This window comes from Aedes albopictus, chromosome 1 (genome assembly GCF_035046485.1).
Source record: "Aedes albopictus strain Foshan chromosome 1, AalbF5, whole genome shotgun sequence".
NCBI lineage: Eukaryota > Metazoa > Arthropoda > Insecta > Diptera > Culicidae > Aedes > Aedes albopictus.
This window is the reverse complement of record NC_085136.1, coordinates 87,552,447-87,562,780: the sequence shown is the minus strand read 5'-3', so window position 1 is coordinate 87,562,780 and position 10,334 is coordinate 87,552,447. Positions and strand designations below refer to the sequence as shown.

At 49.2% G+C, this 10,334-nt stretch overlaps 1 protein-coding gene across 5 annotated transcripts in view; it reads left to right on the top strand.

The window, feature by feature from the left end:
* The first annotated feature begins 231 nt into the window (after positions 1-231).
* LOC109427441 (putative uncharacterized protein DDB_G0277255) overlaps positions 232-10,334 on the top strand; it is a 79,977-nt gene continuing 69,874 nt past the window's right edge. For 2 of the 5 annotated variants that reach the window (XM_062844938.1, XM_062844935.1), the window contains exons 1-2: positions 233-1,462; positions 4,580-4,776. In XM_062844938.1, coding sequence (XP_062700922.1) covers positions 1,452-1,462; positions 4,580-4,776 — 208 coding nt within the window. In that variant the 5' untranslated portion in view covers positions 233-1,451. Of the gene's footprint in view, positions 1,463-4,579; positions 4,777-10,334 lie in introns of all 5 variants that reach the window. The other 3 variants (XM_062844937.1, XM_029854883.2, XM_029854884.2) reach the window with 3 other exon arrangements.

Below are 10,334 nucleotides of genomic sequence, written 5' to 3'. Positions count from 1 at the left end.
CGTTTCTCTTCTTCTCTCAGCTTCAGAGCGTGGAGTGCATTCCCTCTCCCAACTGCCTGACAGCAAAACGTTCAATGTCAGATGGTTTCCGCTCTCTTGAAATCGGTGAATGACACCGAGTGCGCTCCGTTCCACGGGTGCAACGATACGGGTGTGGAAGCGAGATAAGCGAACAAAAACACTAAACGGCCGGAACGAGAAGCAAAACCCGCGGGAAAGAAACAGTTTCTTTGCTGTTCGAGAAGCGACAAGCGAGAGGAAAAGAAAACGGTGTCAAGTGATACATTCTTCCCAAGTTCGATCAGCAGGCAAGAGGCACTTCGACGGTTCGCAGTTTTCGTCGTCGCTCGTCGTTTGGATTAGACCTAAACATTTTCCTCTGGATTCGGGTTTTAAACCTGGACGGAGGGGTGCCTATTATAATTCGGTTCGTGAACTTGTCCACTGTTGGCTAACAACAGCACAGAGTGCGGCAGTCGTAGTTTCCGTTGTTTTCGTCGTCGTCATCGTTGTGACCGAACAGGAAATTCCATCGATTCTTTCCGATATTTATGGCCTCAAAATTGGGCTGAATAGTGCTGGGTTTGATTGGAAGTGTTTCATGGTTGCAGTTTTCATTTCCAAAGTTGTTTCATGTGACTTTGAAATCCAAACAAAAGTGTTGATTTAATGCTAATTTCGGGGTTATTGTTGTTAGCCGATCGTGACCAGTTAGAGAAAGAGAGAGTGTGTTAGTGTTTGTGCACGAGCAAGTCATTCAATGTTGATTAAGAACAGTGAAAATACGCAAAAAGGGTGAGCAAGCAAAGTGATTGGGGGAGGTAAACAGCAGCAGCAGCAGTAGTGGTCGCTGCAGCAAAACAAAGCTGACAACGGAAACCGTGGGAGAGGAAAGTGGTGCAGAGCTCTGGATGGAGCGGCAAGTGGTGTGAAAATAACTGTGGGAACCTCCGCCGATGAAAGGCCCCTTTTGCCAGAAGCGGGTCTTGGAAAGTTTCCGGATCTTTGGGGAGTGAAGTGAAAAGTTTTCGGAATCAGTCGCAGCAGTTGGAAGCAGGTTTCGGGCAAAGAAAATTCAGTGTGGAATGCGTTTCCAAGAGAAAGATTAGGAAGAAATCAGAAAGGAATGTGATATGGTGAAAAATCAAAACAAAGTTAAAGTGAACTAAATTCCAGAGTGCGACACCAATTTGGCGTGAAACGATTCAGTTACATCTACCATCAAGCTACAAGGCAGTAGTTGCATGTTCGTAGCAGATAAGTCACGCAATTGCTGCTCTGGGCCTGTCAAGACACCAGGTGTGTGTTCGAATTAGCCAATGTTACTCATTGGCATCAACATTAAGGAAACAAGGGGGATTGATGTTGTGGCCGTACGTGCATAGTGCACCACGGTGGTAGACAAATTGAGCAACCTGAAGAGAGACGGCCGAGGAGTCATTCGACGAGTCATGGAGAAAAGGTAAATCGGTCTCGCCGCTCGCAAACATTCAAATACCTCAAATAGCTGCGAGTGCTGCACGAAGACGATGGGAAGAAATGCGAATGGTACACGGAACAGCAACAGTCCGGAATGGCTCCAGGTTTAACAAACCTCATCTTCTACTGAAAGTTGCCAGAAAGTTGTCTTCAACGCTTTCGATAAAGCCTTCCAAGCTTTTGGGACCAAGACTTGCAACCTTACAGATGTGGCCTTCTACGCTTGCGAAACGGAGTCTCCCAAGCTTCTGAGAGGAAGTTCTTGAACATTCTGGAATAAACATTTCCAAGCTCTGGGACGAAGCCTTCCAAGCTCTGGGACTTCTGGGACGAAGCCTTCCAAGCTTCTCGGGACGAAGCCTTCCAAGCTTCTCGGGACGAAGCCTTCCAAGCTTCTCTGGACGAAGCCTTCCAAGCTTCTCGGGACGAAGCCTTCCAAGCTTCTCGGGACGAAGCCTTCCAAGCTTCTCGGGACGAAGCCTTCCAAGCTTCTCGGGACGAAGCCTTCCAAGCTTCTCGGGACGAAGCCTTCCAAGCTTCTCGGGACGAAGCCTTCCAAGCTTCTCGGGACGAAGCCTTCCAAGCTTCTCGGGACGAAGCCTTCCAAGCTTCTCGGGACGAAGCCTTCCAAGCTTCTCGGGACGAAGCCTTCCAAGCTTCTCGGACGAAGCCTTCCAAGCTTCTCGGGACGAAGCCTTCCAAGCTTCTCGGGACGAAGCCTTCCAAGCTTCTCGGGACGAAGCCTTCCAAGCTTCTCGGGACGAAGCCTTCCAAGCTTCTCGGGACGAAGCCTTCCAAGCTTCTCGGGACGAAGCCTTCCAAGCTTCTCGGGACGAAGCCTTCCAAGCTTCTCGGGACGAAGCCTTCCAAGCTTCTCGGGACGAAGCCTTCCAAGCTTCTCGGGACGAAGCCTTCCAAGCTTCTCGGGACGAAGCCTTCCAAGCTTCTCGGGACGAAGCCTTCCAAGCTTCTCGGGACGAAGCCTTCCAAGCTTCTCGGGACGAAGCCTTCCAAGCTTCTCGGGACGAAGCCTTCCAAGCTTCTCGGGACGAAGCCTTCCAAGCTTCTCGGGACGAAGCCTTCCAAGCTTCTCGGGACGAAGCCTTCCAAGCTTCTCGGGACGAAGCCTTCCAAGCTTCTCGGGACGAAGCCTTCCAAGCTTCTCGGGACGAAGCCTTCCAAGCTTCTCGGGACGAAGCCTTCCAAGCTTCTCGGGACGAAGCCTTCCAAGCTTCTCGGGACGAAGCCTTCCAAGCTTCTCGGGACGAAGCCTTCCAAGCTTCTCGGGACGAAGCCTTCCAAGCTTCTCGGGACGAAGCCTTCCAAGCTTCTCGGGACGAAGCCTTCCAAGCTTCTCGGGACGAAGCCTTCCAAGCTTCTCGGGACGAAGCCTTCCAAGCTTCTCGGGACGAAGCCTTCCAAGCTTCTCGGGACGAAGCCTTCCAAGCTTCTCGGGACGAAGCCTTCCAAGCTTCTCGGGACGAAGCCTTCCAAGCTTCTCGGGACGAAGCCTTCCAAGCTTCTCGGGACGAAGCCTTCCAAGCTTCTCGGGACGAAGCCTTCCAAGCTTCTCGGGACGAAGCCTTCCAAGCTTCTCGGGACGAAGTCTTCCAAGCTTCTCGGGACGAAGCCTTCCAAGCTTCTCGGGACGAAGCCTTCCAAGCTTCTCGGGACGAAGCCTTCCAAGCTTCTCGGGACGAAGCCTTCCAAGCTTCTCGGGACGAAGCCTTCCAAGCTTCTCGGGACGAAGCCTTCCAAGCTTCTCGGGACGAAGCCTTCCAAGCTTCTCGGGGCGAAGCCTTCCAAGCTTCTCGGGATGAAGCCTTCCAAGCTTCTCGGGACGAAGCCTTCCAAGCTTCTCGGGACGAAGCCTTCCAAGCTTCTCGGGACGAAGCCTTCCAAGCTTCTCGGACGAAGCCTTCCAAGCTTCTCGGACGAAGCCTTCCAAGCTTCTCGGACGAAGCCTTCCAAGCTTCTCGGACGAAGCCTTCCAAGCTTCTCGGACGAAGCCTTCCAAGCTTCTCGGACGAAGCCTTCCAAGCTTCTCGGACGAAGCCTTCCAAGCTTCTCGGACGAAGCCATCCAACCTTCTTGGACGAAGCCTTCCAAGCTTCTGGGACGAAGCCTTCCAAGCTTCTGGGACGAAGCCTTCCCAGCTTCTGGGACGAAGCCTTCCAAGCTTCTCGGGACGAAGCCTTCCAAGCTTCTCGGGACGAAGCCTTCCAAGCTTCTCGGGACGAAGCCTTCCAAGCTTCTCGGGACGAAGCCTTCCAAGCTTCTCGGGACGAAGCCTTCCAAGCTTCTCGGGACGAAGCCTTCCAAGCTTCTCGGGACGAAGCCTTCCAAGCTTCTCGGGACGAAGCCTTCCAAGCTTCTCGGGACGAAGCCTTCCAAGCTTCTCGGAACGAAGCCTTCCAAGCTTCTCGGGACGAAGCCTTCCAAGCTTCGCGGACGAAGCCTTCCAAGCTTCGCGGACGAAGCCTTCCAAGCTACTCGGACGAAGCCTTCCAAGCTTCTCGGACGAAGTAGTTCAAGCTTCTCGGACGAAGTATTTCAAGCTTCTTCAATGATGTCTCCCGTAGCTTAAAAGAATTATTCTTTCAACTTGTTTTTATAAGAATTATTCATCAGCCCGTCCCTCCCAACTATGACGGCGACGTCCAAGAGCGCCGTAGTTTTCACTGTTGCACGTTGTTACTTCGACTCAGGCCCAAGCTTTGGCCCGGGTACTTCGGAGCACTTTGTGCCTTCCCTCTTCGCCATCGACCGCCGCCGCAACTCCGGCAAGCAACAGCAGTTTTGTATAATTGCATAAACGCATAACTCTCCCCGTGTGTGTAGAGCTGCCCCGTCCCGTCCCGTCCCGCGCCACCGTACATACGTACAGTTAATGCGTTTTCCACATATTCACTCACTCTCAGTCGCATAGTTGCCGGGCCGGTCGACCGACGAACAGCTCGGAAAAGCAGCCAGCCAACACTCGCGATTAGGCAGTTCGAGTTCTCCGCCGTGCACTTACAGCCAGTTTGGTTCGATTTCGTTCTTTCTTCTTTCATGTTCCCGTTCGTTCCCTGTGCTCCGGCCGTCCGTGGCAACACAGTTTCGACGATATAACAGTCTCCAGCCTGTCGGATCTGCAGCTGGTGGGAAATTCGGTGTCCGGAGCGGGGGTCACGATACCGGATCATCTCCGGGAAGCGGCAGCGCAGCTCATCAATAGTAGCAACAGCAACAACAACAACAGCAACAGTGGAGGAGGTGGTCAACAACAACGCAACAGCTCCATCAACGGTAACGGTGAGAAAATGACTTATGCTAATTAATTGAATTAGAATTCCTTTCGTGGCGTCTCCAGGCGAATGGTGGACACGGTTCTCTGTGTTGAATGGTTTGTTGAGTGTCAGAGTCGTGCATGTGCAATAATGTATTGTCTGTTTTGACGAAGAGTTTCTTGGTTTATTTTCTTACAAATCATCCGTTTTTTTATAATCAATTCTTTGCAAGATATTTTTGTTCCATTTGAAGTGCAAAGCTCGGTTATCCCTGCTAGAAAAGTTATTGAATATTCTTAGCGATACTTCTTCGTATTGTTAACACGAAGTTGTAGAAATCGACTTTAGCTACAAAACGCTTATTTTAGTTAACTATTAAGAATATTTTGTTACTTACAGTTTGTCAGTTTCTTTACAAGTAATCATCCTTTATGTGATAACTTTCAACTACTCAACGTCATATCTCTCACCCGTTAACCAAAGGCATCGAGTTCTTTCTTTATTTACTTCCTCCTACAACGTCCAATAACGAAAACCCTACCACCGGCCTTATTAGAATGACTTTCGCAGTCGTCGTCCAGGCTTTTCCTGTGACAGCTTCCTGAACTCTTTCTCATATCCACTGGCCTCGAGCTGCGCCCTTCATGACTAACACCAGATCTCTTTCATTATAACATCCAGATACCAGATCTTCATGACGTTCTAGATATCATTGGCAAGCATACTTCCCTCCATCTTTTGCTTATTCCATCCGATGAGTTCTGCACAAACCTTTTTTAAGTTTCTCAATGTTGCTTGGTTGTTCGTTGACTACCCCCTTCATTCGTTGACATCCGTCTTTGACAGAATATCAAGAATTAGAACATTCGGTATCCCCCAAAACGTCTACCTGGTTTATGAACAACTCCATGCTGGACACTGCTTGGTGAACAGGCAGCTCCAAAATGGCTACGTCTATTACATAGGTAACCTAAGGAAACGTCGACCATGAGGTCGTTTGAAACATTTCCTTGATATCTTTGGTCACGGAGATGCTAGGAAGTCGGACTGTTTCAAAGAGCAGTGATCAGAGACACTCAATTGACTGTTGTTGCCCGCGCGTCCCAAAATGTCTATTTGTTCTACTTTTCGGTTTCAAAACTATGCCAATACCAATGGCAGGTACCATCTTCGGTTACGGTTGGTAGTGGTCAATTCTTCGTAATCTCGAACCTACTGTCTAACTCGTTCGTATAGTAGGTACTGTATTTATCCTTCTTTTCAGCAGCCTTTCCAAAGATCGTGTTCGATAAAACGCCATGTTATGACTGGTGTGTTGTCCAGCCCAGTTTCGAAGGCTCCACCGACTCTTCTGGTGGACGTTTTAAGCCGCATTTTTGATCTCTTGTCCTCCTTGGATTCCAGAAGCTTAATGAGACGCCTTATACCGGTGTTTTCAAACGAATTGGAGTCGCGACCTAGTTGGTTGAGCTCCTGCTCTTGATCGGTCCAGCTGTTTGGTTGTTTGCTCAAGTTTTGATTAGTTCATACTATTTCGTTAATCCTCTGCCTGAGATATCCACTTGACGTTCCCAGTCCACTGCAAGTTCAGTAATTCTTTTGGTCCAGGCATTCAAAGTTGATCTTCCCCCGTACCCCCTTCTTCCTATAAAGCGTCACAGGGCCTCCGCTAAATCCGACTCGTTCGGTAGATTTTTCGCTACTGGCAATAACAAGAACTGATACTGCGTGCACAGTAATTTGACCTCCCCGCGAATACAGCCCTATCCGTTTTCATTGCTGAAAAACGTGTTTAATTAGGGAAGAGGCTCCGTCTACTCCGTACCTTACCGGGGACCCCATACCTTATCACGAGTTGAACTACAACCTCTAGGTTGCCTCTACACCTCCAACCTCTAGACTGCAGCCACGACGACCAAACATCATGGAGTCTTTCACCCGTCAGGTCCCGACAGCGACAGAACCTGAGTCAGTCCAACACTTCCGTCGGAATCCTCGGAATCAACCTGTGAATAAACCTTCCTTTGGTGAAACTATCCCTCGCACGCTACCTGTTGAACGCCTGATAGATGGTCGAGCTCAGGCCCGATAGAGCGTTAACGGATGTATCTGCAGGTCACTCTTATTAGCGTAATCGGTACACTAGCACGAAAGTCCAAGTGATAGTTCTCACTAGAGTTCATTGAATAAATGTTGTAGTAATCACGTTTACAAAACACTCATTATATTTCGGAAGTCATGCTAGGTTTATTTACACTATATACAATGTTCACACTAATCTAATTATATCATTGCCCCGTTCCCATTCTGTGGGCGAACGGTGCGACGCGGCGGTAGAACGCGCAAAGCACAGTGAAGACTGTGCCATAGGACCGTACGATAGGGCGATCAACTACAGTACTGACTGTCTGCTACAGCTACTGCACAGTAAATCAGGATAAGAGTCCCCAAAGAAAGGGGGGAGGGGGGGGGGGGGGGGGTAGGTGTACGGCAGGAAGGTTATTGTTTTATAATCAGCGGTCGATCTCGTACACACGAACTGGGGAAGCATTCAGCTCGGATGCTGCTAATCGAGCAATACAGTACAGTATAGCTATCCAGACGTTGTTACGAAACAGCGTGGAAACGCTCCGGACAGTGATATATAATATCATTTCTGGATGGTAGGCTATATCTGTACACATACAGTCTGTCCAGTTGGGACGAGCTTCATAACGAATCAGCGTTGAAACAATCCAGGTAGTATTCGCTGGTCTGGCTCTTGATCGGATGGAAAGAGCGATAGCTGGATCGATAGTGGTTCATATGATGTAACGAACAGTGGGTGCGACTGGTAAGATTCGTTGGCCAAAACTGAATCCAGGATATAACAGTTCACATTGGCGTGAACATACTCCCCGCCTTGAATCAATGTGGATTCAACTTAATTCGACGTGCTCCTAGGTAATTCAGAGTTGGCGATGTTCGACGGGTTCATTGGAGTTGTATTGAATGTTGACATATAGCAGCAACGGGGGCTGTCGCTTTCGATTTGGCTTGACTGTCGGTTTAGTGACTCGAATCCGAAATCTATGCGAATGCTGAAAGGTGGAAACGGCTAACTACTGTCTGTAAAAGGAACATAAGGGTACTTGCCTGTATCCAAGTCCCGTCCGTTGGGTCCGATGACCCAACGGAGAGCATTGTTCCTCTTTACAGTTGCTCCTCGTGCATGCTCGGTTCCCCCGAGCTTGGGTCAGGAGTCCTCTCGACTGACGAATTCGTTTTGGAAGATGGATGGGGAACAACGGTTGACGGTTCAGCAATACGATGCGATGTTTTCTTGAGATGTCGGTTCCTAGGATTGCTTGTAGATGGCAGCTTCAGATTCCAAAACCCTGTGTGTATGTGTAGGTGGTATGATGTGTGGCCAATCTTGTGGTACATTTCTTGGAGATTTGTACGCAATAATGAATTCCTCCGGTCCGATCACATATGATGCGTCGAGGAACAGAATTCCAAACGGAAGATTGACCGTTGCAGTGTTTCGAGCAATTCATCCTGTGGTGCAGTCTGATGTGGGACTGCACGCAAAAAATTCCCCCAGCCCAATCACAATGAGTGCATTGCGGGAAGAAAGTAACAGAGGATGATTGCTAAGGCGTGTGTGCGATTCGCCAATCCCATGGTACAGCTCTCGTAGCCATACGCGATGAAGAGAAATTGGACGGAGAATCAGCGAATCTTATTTGGGCGTGATAAGCGTGGTTTTGGAACATGCTGTCTACTTTGGAACTGCAACTACATGCCGGAATATCCAGTTAAAAGATGGTGACGCCAATGAAAAACTGACACTTGTGAGTGACCGTTTTGTGGAGTTGATTGATGTGCAGGAAGCTGTGCGGCGCTAGAAAGTATGACCGGCTGAATAACTGGTAATTAAAGGGAAAAAAACGGTACTTGCCTGTGCTCAAGTCCCGTCCGTGGGGTCCGGAGACCCACACGGAGAGCTTCGTTACTCTTTACAGGTGCTCCTGGAACATGCTCGATTCCCCCGAGCTTGGGCCAGGAGTCCTCTCTACTGGCGAATCGAAACTGGTGCTTGCTTGACGAGGGCTGTTCACACTGATAACATGGTGTCTGAACCATGTCCCGGTATATCGACGATGACTGGTAGAAGTGACGATGATCACGTTCGTTGGAAAAGGTCCATTCATACTGCCAAACTTGTGGAGCATTCCTCTGATTTGCTCGCAAAGATGAGTCCCTCCGGTCCGACAACAGATGGTGTGTCGAGGAACAGGAATTCATAACGGAAGATTGGCAGCTTGATGTTGGTGCTCGAAGGCCACAGTTTGAATTATAGTTGTTAGGCAACGAAGATGGCGATGACGATTTTCCCATAGTGCGACTGATGCACTTTGGCAGGTTCCTCGTGCCATGTGATGATGAATTGGTGTAAATTGGTGAAGAATTCTGCTCGTACCGCAGACGATGATGGAATTTTGCTTCGACTACTGTTTTAGTTGATGAAGTCACGAGTGTTCAACAACTTGGTTTGCGTTAGAAGAAGACTTAGAAGCAAGTGTTCCACCATTTTGACGTGGTGAATGCAGGTGTTGATGGCATTCGGAGAATAGGGACACGTATGAAACTGGCGCGTGATGGCGCCCGTAGGGTATGCGCGATGGCGATCGCAGACAATACCCATAAGCTTCTGTAAGGTCTGAAGAAGCATGAAACACCAGGCCTGAGCGTCTATCCGGCTCGAAGGACCAATGTTGCGGGAAGAATCCGACGAAAGACGAGTGCTAGTGTATTCATCGTCAACCCTGTGGTGCAGCTGTCGTAACTACACGCGAAGAGAAATGTACGGAGGATTGACGAATTCGATGCTGATATGTTGGATTTTGGAGGGCAGCGTAACAACGATACACGTTGCGCACAGTTGAGCGATACGAAGAAACAACAAACGGCGGTTTGGACATGCGCTGAAAACTCCTTACTGGATTTAGGAAGAATTCCACGCTCGGTACCTCCAATGGTAAGATGAAACATGGCGCGTTCGTTGGTAATAGAAGATGCACAATCATTTGGATCCCACAGACCGTGTTACAATGGCGTCCGCTATACTGTCGCAATATCCATTGCGATTGAGGTAAACGGGCTTCTATTATCCTCAGAAGCTATGGGACGCCAGGCCCGAGCGTCTATCCGGCTCGAAGGACCAATGTTGACGCCGGTGCGGGTGGTCGAGCTCAAGCCGGGGAGAAGGTACAAATTCGGAGCGTTCATGTCACATATGCCGCACTAAAGTAATTCTTCCACTTGTTCAATCCAAAAGACAGTCTCTTTACAATAGTTCAGTCTTTATTAACTTATACGGGCTATGTACACTAATTTACATTCTTGCACCACTCCCGATCTGTGGGTCTACATCGCGTTGGTGAACGAGCACGCGCGGGCGGCTCTGGCTGAGCCGCAGGACCGTAATAGTCGGCGGTCAACTAACGTACTGACGGGAGTGATGGGATACAACGTCTACTGCTCTAGTCTAGTGCTCTATACAGTAAAACAACAATGTTAGGAAATCGTAGGAAAATG